General features: G+C 34.1%; 2 protein-coding genes and 1 pseudogene across 2 annotated transcripts; 2 read left to right on the forward strand and 1 right to left on the reverse strand.

Annotated features, from left to right (window-relative positions):
* Positions 1–504: 504 nt before the first annotated feature.
* Positions 505–2,640, reverse strand: LOC120189522 (heat shock factor-binding protein-like). Its single transcript, XM_039192791.1, has 5 exons — positions 2,538–2,640; positions 1,747–1,800; positions 1,443–1,466; positions 1,298–1,340; positions 505–898 (listed from the first exon to the last, which is right to left on the reverse strand). The coding sequence occupies exons 1-5, from the start codon at positions 2,538–2,540 to the stop codon at positions 759–761; spliced, it is 264 nt and encodes an 87-aa protein (XP_039048722.1). The 5' UTR covers positions 2,541–2,640; the 3' UTR covers positions 505–758.
* Positions 2,641–5,352: 2,712 nt separating this feature from the next.
* LOC120189517 lies at positions 5,353–10,381 on the forward strand. Its single transcript, XM_039192788.1, has 13 exons — positions 5,353–5,716; positions 5,802–5,985; positions 6,080–6,148; positions 6,224–6,322; positions 6,498–6,577; positions 6,667–7,471; positions 7,815–8,503; positions 8,816–8,900; positions 9,184–9,235; positions 9,341–9,390; positions 9,693–9,740; positions 9,843–10,051; positions 10,177–10,381. Exons 1-12 carry the CDS (start codon positions 5,430–5,432, stop codon positions 10,017–10,019), a joined length of 2,625 nt encoding a protein of 874 aa, XP_039048719.1. The 5' UTR covers positions 5,353–5,429; the 3' UTR covers positions 10,020–10,051; positions 10,177–10,381.
* A 2,103-nt stretch (positions 10,382–12,484) lies between these two features.
* On the forward strand, positions 12,485–16,191 carry LOC120189518 (annotated as a pseudogene).
* The last annotated feature ends 2,017 nt before the right edge of the window (positions 16,192–18,208 follow it).

Genomic DNA, 18,208 nt, shown 5'->3' on the forward strand with positions numbered 1-18,208 from the left:
GAAGAAAAATTGTTGCTGAAAAAGTCTTTTTTTCTCATTTAACCAAATCAGTTAGTGATATAATTAAGTAATTAAGAATGGTAGATATAAAATTAGGAATAAAATGAGAGGCTCTACCATCAACTGGTTAGTAGTATATTGAGATGAAATATTAAACCCCTTAAGTAAGATCAATAATTTAATCATGATATTTGTAAATAGAACAAACTGAATTAGAAAAATTGTCCTCATATTGGACCTTTACAATATCCAATCTGAATTAATCGATTAATAAAATAAAAACATGTTCCAAAATGATAAGCCAAAGGCAAAGCCAACTGTAATCGGCATCTCACACCTGTAATTTGCTGGGCATTAACATCAAGAATTTTTGGACCACAATTGCACTATTTATTTATGATTTGATATTATAAGCAAAATCAACTACTTTATTAATCTAATTACTTAGTGAGTAGCATGACTTGATACTAATGGGATTCCGCAAACCATCATGAAACTCATCTACCAAACTAGTATTTTCTATATATAAATCAATTCCTCTTTTCAGGTATCTGTTACTTAAACAGCTCATCCCAATCATACAACATACATTGAAAAAGGGTACAATATTATATGGAAATACAAATTAAAGGAGGCATTAGGTACAAGTATAAGGTATATGTGCCTGTTTGTTACTGATTTTCCATATTAGAAAAGATAGGCACCAAAAGGAACACAGGGTCTAGAAATACCATGATGTTAACGTTGGATTGACACCATTAGGGATCTTTGGGTGACTTGGAATCGTCCTTCGCCCCAGAAGGAACTGAAGGAGAAGGGGACGTATCTCCATCCATCTCTGTTCGGAGATCATTGATGCTTTGCTCTAGCTCATCTATCCTGCTGCCCATCTCATCAAGTACATTAAAGTCAAGGAAATCAAGTGCAATTTAATGCATGAATACATGTGTCCCGTTAAGTTCATATTGCTTCATCTTGGCTTTAGAAACCCGTAAAGAACAAGGTTAAGTGAAATGAATTGAAATTTGGCAACCCATACTTTCCCCAACAAACTAAAAACCATCAGCACCTTATGAAGTTTCCATTTTGCTTATTGCAAAGCGAAATCCTTAACAATCTCCACCGAAGAACCACAAAATCACCAAAACAGCTAAGCAAAAGTTATATATATATATATATATAGAGAGAGAGAGAGAGAGAGAGAGAGAGACAACAGAAATTCTCTGATGCTATGTAGAAACTAATGAAGAAAATCACCTCCTTAGGTTGAAGTAACTAGATAATATGAAAAGGATATTCTTCGTAATGATGGAATCAGACATTGTTTGGAACCTCGATTGCTGTAATATGTAATAACAGGGCAAACTTAGCTAGATCTGCTTAAATTTTATTGTTTATTAATTCCTTATAGAATGTCAAATCAATTCAAGAAAAGAACTCACCATCTGTTCAAGTAGACTCTGGACCTGAAAAATGATACAATCAATTCAGTATAATCTGGATGACTATTAAGTAAACCATAGAACCATAACACTGAAAAATCCATGAAATGAAACATAATGAAATCTCCATGCTTTTCCGCTGTTTCGTAAAACATAAGATGGTTGAAAGCAACCCATTCAATTTAAGTGAAGTGCTCAGAATACACCATAATTTGTCTGCTCTAAATAACCATGAAGGGAAGGAAACAATCTTAAGTCCATCTGTGATACATAAAAGCGTCTGGGAACTTGAAAAGTAACTTACGAAAGCTGCCATATCCGCATTGTCCTGTTTCTTATCTTCAGATCCATTCCCATCCTGCAAAATAGAAGCTAAAATGAAAACCATACAGCACAAAATGCTATCAAGAGTGTCAATATTTGCCACCGTATAAAATAAAAACACGTGATATTTTCTGAAGGAAGCAAAAGTTTCTTCCATGAACAAGTTCAAGCCTAAAAATTGGGTCTGAAGACACAATCGGTTACGTGCCTGATACACGATTAATCGATTTTTATTCAAGTTCTTCCATGCATTTGTGGAGAGTCGTATGCCATGTATCGATCTGAGTCCGACAAGGGCACTTCAGGAAAATAAAGAGCCATAGCAACATAGAATTATCAATCCGATTAGACCCAAAAAGTTCAAACATACTAGTTTAACCTAATATTAAATGCCACTGCAACACAAAAACAAATAAAACCACGACTACATTTAAGAATGAAGTCTATCGTTAAAATCTAACTACATTAACAAGCGGAAGAAAGAAACATATTGTATAAACTGATTAGTTTCCACAGTTATAGCATTTGAATCTAATACTCAGATTCACATCCCAAGAATTTGTCAGCTTTTAGCAATCATAACCATGGCTCCATTTCACATTTCTTGTTTTGAGCAATAGATTACAACTGAACAGATCAGATTCAATAACAGGAAACTCAAAACCCTAATCTAATAATCTTCGATAAATAAATGGAAAATTAATGAAAAATTATAGGATTTTAAATGAAAAATTACATAAAAATATTTTATTTACGGAAAATGAAATATACCATTCTCTGAAATTTCTTGACTAAGAATCTTTTCGCTGCTTGGCGGCGGCGAAATGGGTAACTCTTTGGGAGAGTGAGTGACTCAGTCGATGACGCGGGTATATTTTTGTAATGCTAAATGAAATAAAGGTAAACTACACAAATAGTTACTTAAATATTAATATGTTTAACTTTTAGTACTGAAGTTTTAAAAGTAATAAAATAATCACTAATATTATCGTTTTATAAGAAATTAATCATTTAATCGTTAAATATTGTTATCTCCATTACAGAAAACTGATTTTACATGTTTAAAATATTAAAATATTATTATTAAGTCATTTCAGATCATGGTTCACAAATCATTCACTTCAAAAATATAAAATTGAGGAAAAATGATGAGTATGATAACGTTCAATTTAGACGTTCACACATTTTTAATAGAAAATATGAGTTTGGAACATATGAATAGTAAGGTGATTATTTTGTAATTTTTGATTTTCAATAAACTCAACAAAGTAGCAATTTACAGTTATGAGACTATTTTGTAATTTTTAATAGTTGGGGACTAAACAAAATGACAACCTATAATCAACGAACCATCTGTATACTTTACCCTAAAATATATGGAAGTTTTTGGGCTAATCGAAAAACTAATGCAATAATGTGAAAATTAAATGAAATGAGATATACAGGGAAATCAAGCCAATCTTTCCTCTTTTAACGTAGAATTTACTTCAAAAAGAATAAATTAATTATAATCTTTAATTCAATATGGAAACCCAATATTTACTAAAAAAAACTAATTTCCAACCCTATATTTACCTCTACAACTCTGCAAATTATAGTTTCGAAGTTCTCTTGACAATGTCCTCTGAAATTCTCCAAATCCAACATGATAACCAACCAAGGCGAGAAACCCTGGTTATGGTCAAACCGGAAGACACAACGGTTCAAACCATGAAAGCTCTCTTGTCACTCACCATAGCCATTGCAATCCCCCTCTCCCTTACTCTTTTCATCATCTTCGAATTCGGTTCGGCCAAATGGTATCGAGTCATGATGTCCAGACCGATTTGGTTCCCTCCCTTATGGCTCGTAAATCTCGCATCGATCGGGTCTAGTTTCAACATGAGCCTTGCTGCGTGGCTCGCTTGGGTGGACCATGGATTCCATATGAATTCTGATGTTTTGCCTCTTTATATTTCTCAAGTTTCACTAAGCATTGTTTGGCATCCTCTTCAACTCGTCATCGGATCGGTTCGGGTTGGATTCGTGGTTTGTTTATTACATTTCGGAACTCTTTTTGCTTGCTATCATAGTTTTAGAAAATTTAATAATTTTGCAACATATCTTGTTGTGCCTTGCTTGGTTTGGTCTGCATTTCTTACCATTATTACTTGTAAACTCACACTAATTGAAATTTAGGGATGTAATAATTTTGAATTTACTTGAGTTGATTCATATAACCATAATAAAATATTTACATTTAGCATGTTTGGATGAGTTTCTGCATCTTTATCTATTTTCCTATTTTTCATATATATTTAACCTTATATATAATATATGCATATATTTAAATTTAATAGTATTAATGGAATTTTTTTCCAACCTCACCTCAAATTTTAAATTTGAATTTAAACATACATCTCATTATTTACTGGTTTTAGCAGTAGGAGAAAATATTTTTTTCTCCAGACAATTCAAGTTCAAACATATGTATCTATACTGTGTGTATATGTTACGAATAAACTAGGAAATTTATGAACAAAAACTATTTTATAATTCAGAATATTCAAAAAAAATAAGGCTTAATGAAAAAAATGAGTGTTCCAACTATACTCCTTGTTCACTTTAGATGCCTATTTTTTTAGTTCAAATTAAATACCTAATACGTACGTTATTCTTTTAAGTGTCTCCGTCACAACAGGCCTGCTGCAGTTTCCTTTACCATTTTTATCGAAACTGCAACCCGTTCGACCACATATATATATATGTGAACACACCAACCGTTTGAGGCATTGTAGAAGGCAGTTTCAACGTAAACCCTTTTCCATGAAAGTTGCATCCGTATGTGATTTTCGCCGGCCATATCGTCTCCTTGAACTGATCATTCACGAGGGTAAAATTTTTGGCATTTGCAGACTTTGTTGCACCTTATCAAATATAAATGCGAAGTGATTACATTTACGATTTACTACAAAAATTCACAAAGAAAACAGATAACTAAAAATGGGAAAGTTACCTGATGCAAATATAACGAAAATGCAAAGAAGTAATATGGGATTGTGAGGCAATGCCATTGCCATGGTAGAGAATATCTGCGGGGACAGCGAGGAAGATGATACACTGGATAGGAAGGATTTGTTTGAGTTATTGTGAAGTATATAAAGCGAAAACTATATAAGTAGTGGTATCTTGTGTTTTGGATATGTTTGGTTGTGATTAATATAATAAATATTATTATTTTTAAATGATTGACATGTTATTTTTTTCACGTCATTACTATAGTTTACGTGGACATATCACATCAATAATTTAATATTTATGAATTTAGTTTTTATTAAAATCATATGTGGTATTAAAATAATAATAAAATATGACACATTATATGAAAATAATAATAAAATAATTCATATATTTTAGAATGAAAATTTATATATAAAGTTCAATTATTAATTTGAAAATTTTAAAAATATAATCAGTAGAATATGAGAAAGTAAATTTCAGTCACTAAATTTATAATTTACCCAAAAATCAAATTATCAAAACGACCTGCCTTTATTCTTTGAAACGCAGCGTTTCTTAAACTTTCCCAAATCTCTGTCATCTTCGAATCCACACTGAAAATTCTCATTTTTGTTGTTTGTTTTCCGTATTTGGTATGATAATACCAATGGCTTCCTCTTCTTCATGATATCAAACGACAACGTTTTGAAACAGCGAATGGAACCGCCGCCGTTGCACCACCATCATCAGCAGCTATTGAAAATGAAGGTCTCACCGCCGCCGCCGCATCACTCCGACAACGACCGTAGCAGCAGTGAACTTCGCGCCGTCGATTGCAACCTCAATTCCCTTTGCGAGCACATCCAATTGGAAGGTTTCAACGGCGGTTCCTTCTCCGACGTCGTCGTAAACGCCATGGGATCCACCTACCACCTCCACCGTCTAATCCTCTCCCGTAGCTCCTACTTCAGGTCATCCAAATTAACATGCAAGATCAAATGCCTAAATCCTCTTCAATCAGACACTGATTTTAATTCCCTCTCTTTTTTAAATCAGGAATATGTTGCAGGGACCTTGGAAAGAAGCCAAAGCTCCAATAGTAACGTTAAACGTCGACGATAACAACGTTAACAGTGAAGCTATAGCCATCGCGTTGTCTTATTTGTATGGACACCATCCCAAGCTTAATGATAATAATGCGTTTCGCGTTTTAGCTGCTGCTTCATTTCTTGATCTTCAGGTCCTTAAACTGATCGAACCTTTTTCTTAAAAAAATAGCTTATATCATTTTTCCTGTTAATGAAGCTATTTTTGGCACGTGAAACTGATTGCAGGATCTATGCGCCATATGTACGGACTTTATCATATCTGAGCTGTGGACTTCGAATTTCTTAGCACATCAGGTTTCAACATTTAAATTTCATTATTTCTCTTCTTTTTCTTTTGGTGTATTAATCGGAATTTGGGTGTAAATTTAGGTGTTTGCTGAGAGTCAAGATTATGGGATACATGGGGAAAGGGTGAGAAATGCTTGCTGGGGCTATCTTTGTCAAAGTGGTGCGATGGAATTGAAAGAGGTAAAGCTGAAAAGGTCCTATTTATGGATTTACCAAATAACATACTTGATTTTAGCTGTGTGATATTATGACTCAATTGTAGATGAACTAACAATTTGTCCATGTACAATAGGTTAATAGTGAATGTTTTTGCTTTTCTTCACTAACTGGTCTATGGTTCACTTTCACTGTGTAGGTGTTACCTAAACTTTCTTCTCAGACTTTACATGCATTGCTGACCTCTAATGAGCTGTGGGTACATAGTGAAGAAAAACGGTAAGATGTATAGGCGGCAGCCCCATAAACTTGGATTTTGTGGTTCATGTTTATATGGTTTGATGAACTAGTATTTTCATTTTTTAAAGGTTTGAGCTCGCATTGTATACTCTCCTTGCGAAAGATGCTTTTTTCCAGGCTGAACATTCTGATCAAGGAATTTCATCTGCTAAGATGGCAATGGGCAGTTCTCCTCACTCTTCTAAAGCAAAGGGAAAAAATTTAGTTGATAGCTGCCCTAGTAAGAGATTGGAATCTACAATGGAACGCCTAAATCTAAGAGAAGATCACCTGGTTGAGCTTGCAGATTGTGTGGTTGACATCCAGACAGGTTTATCTAGCTCGGACCAACAGGTGCTGCAACCTGAATATTCTCGCTTGGAGCCTATGTATGCTGGCAACAGTTATAAGTCTTCATCAACAAGTAGCCCATTTTCAGATGCAGAGGGGATAAGAACTTCATGTTCATATGTTGAAGTCCCAGTTGGTGTTGGAACAAGTGGATTGAGAGCCTGTGGAATGGGCATGGAGGGACCATCCAAGGAAGGCTCATGCTACCATTTGAGTAACAATAATTGGTTTGCAAGTGATCAATCGAGGCATTGTTCTTCTGTGGACTCATCCGGTAGTGAGCTAATGTTGAATGATTGGGCAAGATATGGTGTGGCTTCTCTTTCTTGGGGTGGCAGGGTTGTGGGTAAAAGACAGGTAAAAAGCTATGCAAAAGGGAACTATGGGGCTCATGTTGAGGAATATGATTCTTTCGTCAATATATTTGAAGGGGGTTCACTTCTATATTGCAACATGTCCTTTGAGGCACTTTTGAATGTGAGAAAGCAACTTGAAGAGTTGGGATTTCCTTGCAAAGCTGTGAATGATGGTCTTTGGGTGCAGGTATGTCAGCTGTACCTGTTTATTTTCATTTCTGTCTTAACTGGTGCTGTGTAAGGGATGTTTATTGAATGATGTGATGATATGAAGTTAATAATAACTTCTCTGCTAGTGATAGACATCATTTGTGTTGATGAATAGGTTTAGGGTTGAATATTTGGGAAGTCATTCAATCTAGTGGTTTTCGAATAATCTGTTAGTTAGATTAACATGGCAAAGACTGTTTTTGTTTTTCTTCTATTAGTTTGCATTTTCTTCCTTTCTAATATAAGCATATATATTTCTTTAAAATTGTGGCCTCTGCTTCTAGCCTTGATAAGAATTTTTTTTAATGGATATTATGTAGATGCTATTAAGCCAGAGGGTGCAAGAAATTGGAGCTGACACATGCAAGAATTGCTGTCTTACTACTATGCAATGCGCTTGCAGGCAGCCTTTTGGACTTCAGCATGGAGTTGCTACTGCAGGTTATCATGTGCAAGAGAACGATCAAAATCATCTAACTGGCAATATTGGAAATGTGTATGTGGCTGATAATTCCCAAGGTGAAGGAAATGGCCTCTTTGGGCCAGTAAGAGTCCATGTTAGGAGACCTATTGATGGGTTGGCTGGTATTGGACGTGGTGCTACTTTTGTTCCTGCCACTGCATGGCCTCCAACTCGTTTTGTCTTTTCCCGTGTGCCCTTTGGTACAGGCAACAGGAATGGCCAACAGTCTCTTGCTAATGATTCGGAGGCTAGAGCTGAGTATGCCGGAGACATGTCTGGAGGTGGTTTAACAGCTCTGGTTGAGTTAAGCCAAGGAGGAAGTAATGCCTCTAATGTTCAAGGAGAAACCGAAAGGAGTTATGTGACGGATATGCAAAGCAGAGTTCCTGTAATTTCTGCTGCTGGGCCAAGTGCTAGTGGAATTGCCATGCACATGCTCGAGTCACCGGAACAGACCATTGGAATTGAGTGGGAGAGTGCAACTAGTTCTTCTATATCGTTGGACATGAAAACTCCTCTGAATAACTTCCCTCCCTTTCGTTTTGGGTAAGTTATTTTGTCACACACAACTGTGGGTATGTGTTCATAAACCACAGAGGTTGGTGCATAAATTAGGGGTGGAATAATTCTTCCACTTGGGGTCATAACATTGTTATCTTTTCTCTGAATCTAATGTATTATAAGTAAAATATTACCTTTATTAGCTACCAATAGAATTGATGCTCTTGATCACATTCTTCGAGATTTTAGGGTGCCCATCTGTTCTTTACTGTAAATATGTATATCTTCTTTTTTTGGTACTTCAAAGTTGAAGAGTTATTCTGATATATGTTCCATAAATCGTTGATGGCTCCACAGGGTTGAATTTGAGGATGTACTCAGGCTAAGTGATGGGCAAGTTGAGCACTCTCCTGAATTCTTTTATGCGGGTTCCCTATGGAAGGTATTTGAATATGATGACCCTTCCTGAGTAGCATGACCCGTTTAGTTTTGCTTCAAACTTGTCTTAGTTTCTCTTAGTATCCAAATGTGATTCTATTTTTATCTGAAAGAGAATCACGGAACTAGAAAAATTAATAATTGTTATCTGATGCTCTGGTTTTGAATGTTCTGGAATGGCTCCTAACTCTGTTATGTATAGAACTTGTTGATGTTATTAGGCTTTCCAATTCTATTTCCTAGGTTTGTGTGAAGATCTGCATTCTAAGATCCATTTTGATTTACAGGTTAGTGTTCAAGCCTTTAATGACGAAGATCCTCAAGGACGTAGGACTCTCGGTAATGTTCTAATTCGTAGAATGATTAAACCTCAAAACATTTTGTTATTGTTTGTTCATTCGAGATGATTTTGCAATTTTTTCTAAATGAGTTTTCTCCCATCAGGCTTATTTCTTCACCGGCGGAAGGCTGAAATAACCGACTCTCTGAGAAAGGTCAGCCTTCTTTTTCTCCATATCACAAAGCATGAGAGAGTCTTTTGTTCTATTTCATCCATGGAACATTTTCTTTCCTGTTTAGATCTTGGTGACAACAATTTGTTGTCTTCTTATTGGAAGAATATAACCTTATCTTTTCAGTAACACACCTATTAACTACATACAGTCAGGCACGGGTATTGGAATATGACCTAATCCTTAAGCAACATAAAAAACATACCCGTATTATATACACTTGTATCTAACAGTCACATTCGAGTTAAAGTAACAATGAGAAGCATCTTGTTTTCACTTTTCAGGTTCACATGTATGTGGATTCTCGTGAAAAGGTTACTGCCCGATATCAGGTAATCGACATGTCTGTGGTAACATTCATAAAAATCATACACAGAGACGACATGTGTGTTTTATTAGTAGTAATCAGCATATGTTATGGCTTAATTTTCCAGTTAATTTGTCCATCAAAGCGAGAAGTCATGATGTTCGGAAGCTTCAAACAAAGAGGAACACTCTTACCAAAAGCTCCCAAGGGTTGGGGATGGCGGACAGCTCTGTTGTTCGATGAGCTTGCCGATCTTCTTCAAAATGGTGCCTTGAGAATAGCTGCTGTGGTGCAACTTGTCTGAAAATATTGATGTTGGACACATGTCCAGACATGGTATGAATACTCGGTCCTGCAAATACATGAACAAACTTGAAAAAAAAATTGACCATATTCATTTTTACGCATATATACCTGTACCCGTCATTCACGTCCGAGTCCGATGATCAATTTCCGTGCAGATTTCTTATCGTTACAGATGAGGCAGACTTAAAGCTCGATATCCATTGATCTGTGCAGCTTTTTACGTTTAGTGGATGATCAATCTGACCATTTTTCCTTCTTTCATGGTTAATTATATGCAATTTAAGTATAATAAAGTACAGATACATAAATTTTGGTCAAGTTGTATAAAAAGTTTTATGTATTGTGTGTTTTTTGTGAAATTTTTTTAACAGGCAATCAAACATAAAAGATATCATTTTAGGCTTGGTTGATTGACATTAAATTCTGAGTTCAATTTGAGCAACTATTTTCTTCTTTTTTTAAAAAAAATTGATCAATTCTTATTTTTCTATTTTCTGAAATGCATATATATATATATATATATATATATATTATTTCAAGGTGAACATACAAGTTGTAAATAATTAGTAAGTATCAAAACGGAAATTTAAGACAGATTGAAAGTTTTATTTAAAAACATTGCAAATTTCAGGTTTATACACATTTAAAAATAATAACAATTTTTTTTTAGGAAGAAGGTTGTGATCTAGACTTAGTTGTTAACCATATTTTTATATTGATTGGATTTAATTCAGTTAACGTTGTTAGTGGTATATAATATAGAAGGGCGTAGAATCAAGCATATTTAAGCATTTAATATCTTTATGTTTGTATGCGAGTTTCATAAGCAGTTAATAATTAAAATCAAAAACGGAAATTTAAGACGGATTGAAAGTTTTGGTTAAAACATTGGAAATTTTATGATTACACAAATTTTCACAATAATTTTGAATTTTAAATTCAACTTGTTAATTCCGTATTCTCTTAACCAGAATCCATAAATTAATCTTTTAAACTTCTCAAAATTCAAGTTCTAATTTGAATTCTGACACGTAACATTTTGTAGCTTTTATTTCGAAACGAGACTATGATGTTGTCTTCTTTTATATACAAAATGCCTAACAACATCCGCCTGAAATAAAACATGGTGCATTCAAGAGTTGTTAATCGGTTTAAATGTTGAAGACAAACATACAAATCACTACAACATCAGTTATCTGCTCCTTTATGTGTTCAGTATAATTCATTTTTGTTCCTTATAATTTATCTCTGATTTTATATAACATTAAACCCCCAAATTCCGTGGATCACTAAAGTAACCCTTAAATTCGATATCAGATTTAGGATTTTAACTCTCGTTCATGCAGTTAATTTTGATCAAAACCTCCGCACTACTAAGTTTCCTAGCTGTTGTCTTCTTCATTCAGGAATAGAATGCGGCAGGTGGGTGGAGGAGACTTCCCCTAATTTTTTTTATTTTAGGTTTTTTTCTACGTATTTTCTATTGTAAATCTGTTTTCGTCTCCCAAAATTCTATAGGTCCGTATATTCCTAATATTTTAGAAGTTTATGCCATAATAAAATTTTACGTTTGTTTATGTTTCCATACGATTTTAAGTAGAGAAGATAAATGAGATACGTTAAAGTTTAAGATTAACATATGAGAAGTAAAATAAGGGAGAACCGGCATAAGTTTTGAGAAATAATCCTGAAATTCACATATTATTTTTGAGGTAATATGATTCAAAATAACAAAAATGTGGTGGGAGGTAATACAATAAGAGATCGGTGATGAATTAATTAATTAATAAATCAGATATCGATAATTATTAAAAAAATAAAATAGTTTTTTTTGGGGAAAAGATAATAAACTTTTCATAAACCAAATGCATCCTAATTTCGTAAAACCCACTAAATTTTGTCCAATTTTTATTTAGTAAGATGCCTTTTATGTCACTTTTAATTTTAAAATTAAGTAATTATGTTCCTCTAGAAAATATAATTAATTTAATTTTATTAATTCTAAAAGTGAATAGTTAAAAACAATTAATATTGATTTTAATTTTTTCTTCAATTTGTTATAGTTTTGATTGACATAATAATAAAATCACCCTCAATGTTTATATATTTTGTTAATTTGAGAATGATTTTAAAAAATTTAACACATAATTTAAACATTTTATAAATATTATGAACTAATTCTTTTATTATATAATTAAAATTTTCCAAAATTATAAAAAAAAAATAACATCGTGATTAATTATCCTCGATTTCAAACTTTGGAAATGGATAGAGTTAAATTGTTCATATTTTTATAAGGGGTTTTGGGAAATTTTCAAATTAATAAAGACCGAAGTGGTAATTTTACCTTTGTATTTTTTATGATTGGCAGGCATTCGTTTCCAAAACATAAAACTAAAAAACGCTGCGTTTAAAGTTGGTTCCTTTTTGTCCCGCGAAAGCAATTGCGAAATTTCCAATATCCCCAATTCAATTTTTTTTCTACTCTTTCAATTCTCTACTTTTTCTGGTTTTTTTTATCCAATTTACAGCACCGCTAGCAGTAACGGTTCATTCCTTTGCAAATTCCTCAAATTTGTCATCGATTCTCTTCCGTATTCTCCCCTTTATTTTCTGAAATTTTCTTGGCTTGTTTTAGTTTCAAGAAAAAAAAATTCTGATCTTCTTATTGTGTTTTGAAATATACGGCTTTTCAAATTCTGGGTTTCAATGTTTTTGCTTTAAAAGTAATTATTCTGGGTTATAAATCTAAGGGTTTTTCTTAAAAACCCTAGTCTCTGAAATCTAGTTTCATGTTTTTCGTTAAATGGGTATTGCAATTTTAGGGTTTACAGTTTTTGAATTTTATCAATGGGTGCTTTAGCAAGCAATCGTAAACGCTGTGGAGATGAATATTTCAATTCCAATTTCAACCACAAAAAGAAATCCCCGTATTCAAATTCCCTGGATTTTCAGTTTTTCCAAAAACCCAGGTTTTCTTTGATGAACCAAAGCCCAGAAAAAGCAATTTTACCTTCCAACAGAACTGTCTTGAGAATCTCTCGTTACCCAGAAGCTAAGTCAACTTTCCCTAGAGCAGTCCACGGCTCCACGCCCCTGTCAGACATCTAAAATTTGGGTTACCAGCTTCAAAACACAAACAGGATTCGACTAAAAGCGATATGGGGAATTTCTTGAGTAGTAGATTCAGTAATGTGAAAAGGCAAGATTGGGATGCTTTGATCCATTTTAAGAAGGAAAAAGAAGTAATTTTTGTGGAGGATGATGAGAAGGAAAAAAAAGGGGTGGTTACAGATGATCTTAATGATGAAGAAGTGGAAATCATTGAGAAAGGGAAGAATAATGTGGAAGAAGAGAGGCGCTTTCAGCCATCGTCTTCATCTGATGTTACTGAGTTGAATAATGGGAGTCTGAGAATGGAGAGTTCCTTGGATATGTCTTCATTAAGGGAGATTTCCTATGTGCAAGATGTTGAAGCTTATAAGAAGTTGATGGAGGGTGCAGAGAGGAGAAACTGCAATTTGAAAGAAATAGATTTTCGAATTGAGTTGAATGAGAAGCGCAAAGCTGGACTTGAGATATTGCGACCTGAAAAGAAACTAGAGGAGGAGAAAGTAGAAGTAAGATTCTTTTGCTTGCTTTGTTTCAATTGTGCCGCATTGTCTTGGTAGAGTATTTTGAACCATTTTGTTGCTTCTAGAATAGAATAAATGGCATTTTTATTTGTTAAAAATGTTTGGCATTAATGTTTTGTTGTTACTGTTTGATCGGTTATTGAATTCCAGGTGTTACCTCCCGAGCCTTTTATTCCTCTTACTGAGGAGGAGATGACTTTGGTGTCTAGTGCTTTTTCTGTTAAAAACGGGTATTAATAATGCTCGTGTTAGTACTTGATTACTTGATAGGATGTCGCTTGTACTGTAACACCATTGCTTGTGCTTGCTTTTGTAGGAGAAAGATATTAGTCTCTCACCAAAACTCGAGCATTGATATTAGGGGGGAAGTTTTGCAATGTTTGAAACCAGGCGCATGGTTGAATGATGAGGTTGTTTTTTTTATGTTTATATCTTGTGTTGTATATCTGCATAGAGTAGCCTCTGGAGGATTTCTTAATTTGTCCACATTCAATTAGGTCGTACTGGAATTAAGTGCATTGGTAATCTGGTTTTAACACACGTATTTCTCTTTTATAGGTCATTAATCTATATCTTGAACTACTGAAAGAACGGGAAAACAGGGAGCCGAAGAAGTTTCTAAAGTGTCATTTCTTCAACACCTTCTTCTATAAAAAGGTATTTTCTTGGTTCTTCTATGTTCAATATTACGGTACTTCACTTTCCTAGTTCATATAAGTCTTTGTAAATATTTCTTAACTAGTTTTTCCCTTCTGAATTATGTTGCTCAGTTAGTGAATCCCGACAATGGCTATAACTATAAAGCTGTCAAAAGATGGACTTCACAAAGGAAGTTGGGGTACTGCTTATTGGACTGTGATAAAGTAAGTATTTTTGTCTTTCACTTTGATTCAACCATTGTTTTTTTGCATGATTCATTGTATTTATCTTTAAAATTATTCCATGTTGCTCAGATATTTGTCCCCATACACAAAGACATACATTGGTGCTTGGCAGTTATTAATAAGAAAGATCAGAAATTCCAATATCTGGATTCACTTAAAGGAAAAGATCCTTACGTGCTGAGAGCACTGGTATGATCTTCTGGGTTTTCTCTTTAGATGTAGTATTATTTCGATGCATTTAATTAATTAGCTTAATTATAATTAATTAATTGATCCAAAGTGCAAGTTTTCAATCCTGTTAGCTGCTAGACTCATTTTCCCTCTACAATATTACGCTGTAAATTGTTCTTCTCCTATTCACAATGATAGTTGCTTTGGCTTCAAGCCCACCCTTCCTACTATTACCTCCTATAGAAAATATCATCTTAAACAAAGTTCATACTGATTCTTTTGGCACTTCTTTCGAAATTTTTTAATATTAGTTGTACTGTGTCAGGCAAAATACTTTGTTGAAGAAGTGAAGGACAAGAGTGGAGAGAATATTGATATAAGTTCTTGGGAACAAGAATATGTTGAAGACCTTCCTGCACAGGAGAATGGGTGTGTATTCTTGTATCTATTGCTGTCACATTTTATGTTGTGCTCGGAATACTTAATTCTTCTTAAGCTTATTGGATAAACAAATAACTTATGTTGTTAATTATTTGATTATGTGGTAGCTTTATAGATATCTGAATCTTTTTCTACTAACCATTGATGGCGACTGGTTCCAAATATTTGGTGAACTGTAATTAATACCTTTTACTGCTAGTTTCATGGCATCATGAGCCTCTTCTGTTAGAAATTGAATTGTTTCCCCTAAATAATTTTCTTTATGTACAGGTTTGATTGTGGCATGTTTATGTTAAAATATATCGACTTTTATAGCAGAGGTTTAAGGCTTTGTTTTGACCAGGTAAATCCATGGAAAGTGATTTATAATACTTGAAATTCACGCTTTATATTTTTTTTCCTGTGATTAAACTCTATTACTTGAGGCAGTAATTATTGGGATGTAATATCTATTGTCTATCTGCCAAAATATACGACAAAAGATAGTAAATATTGATGTTTTCACATGGACATTCATCCACTTGAAACACGAGGTCTGGTTATTTGCTTTTGAGCTAATTCATGATTTTTCATGTTTTGTAGGAACACATGCCATATTTTCGATTGAGGACTGCCAAAGAAATTCTGAGCTTGAGAGCTGATTGATTGAAAGTGTGAACGTACACTGTACAAGTGTATGCCTGCTTTCCTAAACTTTTTTGGAAGGCTTTTACTAATAACTTAAATGGTGTACAAAAAGCTTGCTTCTTGATCCGATCCGATATAATTACCGAGACAAAGTGTTGATATTTTCGTACAAAAGGCGAAAGCGGTTAAATATAAATGTAAGTCATTGAGATTTTGTAGGGCTGTAGAACTTTCTTAGAAAGGGATGTCTGTGACCGGAAGTAATAGGTGCTTTTTTGTTTATTTTCCCCCCAAAGTTTTATCCATAAGAATGTCTCTTCTTTCTTCTAACATCTTCATTTTTGTGTATATCAATTCTGCCTGGTTTTTGTCGTGGCTTTTAAGATTTTCCCAATCATGTCTCATTTTTTGTCTATTGAATTATACTTTCCCTTTAGCCTTTCTGCATTTGCTTTAATATGGTGGGGGCAATCGGGTGGATTGAATCGGTTCGGATCAAAGATCAAGTTCGAACCACTGCTGGGGAGGCTTATGGTATCTACCCACACCGATGTATTTTGTGTTTCGACTAAGATAATTTCAGGTTTGGATTTGGACATCTTTCGAATTTAGATCATCGAGTCTCTCAAGTTTGAATCATTGAACAGTATAATTGTTAGAGGAGTTGCATGATTTTATCATTGATAAACATCATGACTTAACATTAATTGAAAATGGTTAAAAATCATGTAAACAGCTAACTATAAAATTTTAAACGGAATGGTTCTAAGTTACTGCTAAATATGTAGAATAGCTGTATGAATTACATATTACATTTCGAAATTTTAGAAGCAAATTTTCATATTTCTTAAAACTAGAACATTACATGAAGAAAACAAAGACTTGGGACAATTAAAGAAAAACACTAATTTCTACATTCCAATAAATTACTTGGTGAAAACATTCCCCGTCACCAGTAAACAGATGGCTAAAAAACCGCAGCCAATCCCAACATGCATGTATTAACAGTAAATATACATGTATAGCTATGAAATACCCAGATCTCTGCAATGCCTGAACTACCTAAAACAAGCCTCGGACATCGAGTATCAGAACCAAGTAGGTTTGTTTACGAGAGAATTTTATCGGTTTATAGCTGTAATTAAAGTGTAGAAATGTCCTTCAGGGCGAAACTATCTAGATGAGACGAAGCTGCTGCTTCAGGTCTGATTCTGGAATGAAAGGAGATAACAAACTGCTGGCTTAAAGGGGAAATCTCTTCCGACTCAGAAATTCCTGCTCTTTTAGTCGATGCTGGTACCTGGCAAGGCGGGATTGAAGGCTTACCAGACCGGAGGCTTTGCGTGAAAGAACAAAGCTTAACTGGGTCACATAATTGTCTACGAGGCTGCCTGGTTGGTCCACTTCTGCCAAAAGCTTCATTTCCTGAAATATATATGTAAAACAAGAACAATGGTTGAGAAAGAGTATGATAATCTCTCCCCAGCTTCTAGGCATGGGTTCAGTATAATGAATCCGAGTTCCTGTAAATAAGTGAAAGTTTACTTCACGAACAATCTCCATTGTGTCCTCAACTTCTTTTCTGTGTGCTGCGATTAGAGCTTCTTTTTCCTGCAACAGACAAAAAGAATACATTGAATGAAGAAAATCCTTAGAGCCCTTAATGTATAATTTAACAAAAATGAATGTTACTGACAGCCTACATCAAGAATTGCATTCATATTCACATCAGCCGGAGGCTCTGGATCATATTGTCGATTTCCAACATTTGTGTTATGGTTACTAGAATTCACCAGCCTAGTGTTTTGAGTTGACAAATCAGTTCCTCCAACTACATTAGCTAATTTAGGATATCTATGGATGCACAACTATCTATAGGGTAAACTAAGTGTTTAGTATTTTAACTATCAATTTTGTTTCGTTTTAGTCATTCAACTATTTTTTTAAATCATACATAATGTTACGTTTTAATTTTATTTTTTTCCAAAATCATTAAAAAAATTAACAGAACTACGAATATAATATTTTTTTCAATGATGATGTGACATGTCAATATCACTGTTAATTTTTTAACGACGAGTGACCAAAATGAAACTAAAACTAAATGTTAGGCATGATTTAAAAAATAATTAAGTAATCAAAATAGAAAAAAAATGATAGGATACTAAACGTGTAATTTGCTCTTATTTATATCCTACTAAATGGCAAAATTGCTCAGATAATGGCCTTGAAAAAAATAGCTTAGATAATGTGCCCCAACTATTATTTCGTCAAATAGGATGATTGCTATAGTACTTGGTCAAGACGCAGGGGAGATGCAGCAAAGGCAATGCGTATTCAGTTCTTCACAGGCGAAACGCATGGAAGGTAGTGTGTCTTCGGTCTTCACGTGAGAGATGCCAGGAAGACAATGCGTCTCGCCATGGCAT

The sequence above is a fragment of the Hibiscus syriacus genome, unplaced genomic scaffold, assembly GCF_006381635.1.
Source record: "Hibiscus syriacus cultivar Baekdansim isolate YM2019G1 unplaced genomic scaffold, ASM638163v2 tig00116958_pilon, whole genome shotgun sequence".
NCBI classification, from domain to species: domain Eukaryota; kingdom Viridiplantae; phylum Streptophyta; class Magnoliopsida; order Malvales; family Malvaceae; genus Hibiscus; species Hibiscus syriacus.

Excerpts from the sequence above, each read along its gene's own strand:
- LOC120189522 (XM_039192791.1), bottom strand. Across the intron at positions 1,467-1,746 it reads ATGCGGATATGGCAGCTTTC|GTCCAGAGTCTACTTGAACA; the intron begins GTAAGTTACTTT and ends ATCATTTTTCAG. Across the intron at positions 899-1,297 it reads TGATTCCATCATTACGAAGA|TTGATGAGATGGGCAGCAGG; the intron begins ATATCCTTTTCA and ends ACTTTAATGTAC.
- LOC120189517 (XM_039192788.1), top strand. The coding sequence starts at position 5,430 with ATGATATCAAACGACAACGTTTTGAAACAGCGAATGGAACCGCCGCCG. Across the intron at positions 6,149-6,223 it reads CGAATTTCTTAGCACATCAG|GTGTTTGCTGAGAGTCAAGA; the intron begins GTTTCAACATTT and ends GTGTAAATTTAG. Across the intron at positions 6,578-6,666 it reads GTACATAGTGAAGAAAAACG|GTTTGAGCTCGCATTGTATA; the intron begins GTAAGATGTATA and ends CATTTTTTAAAG.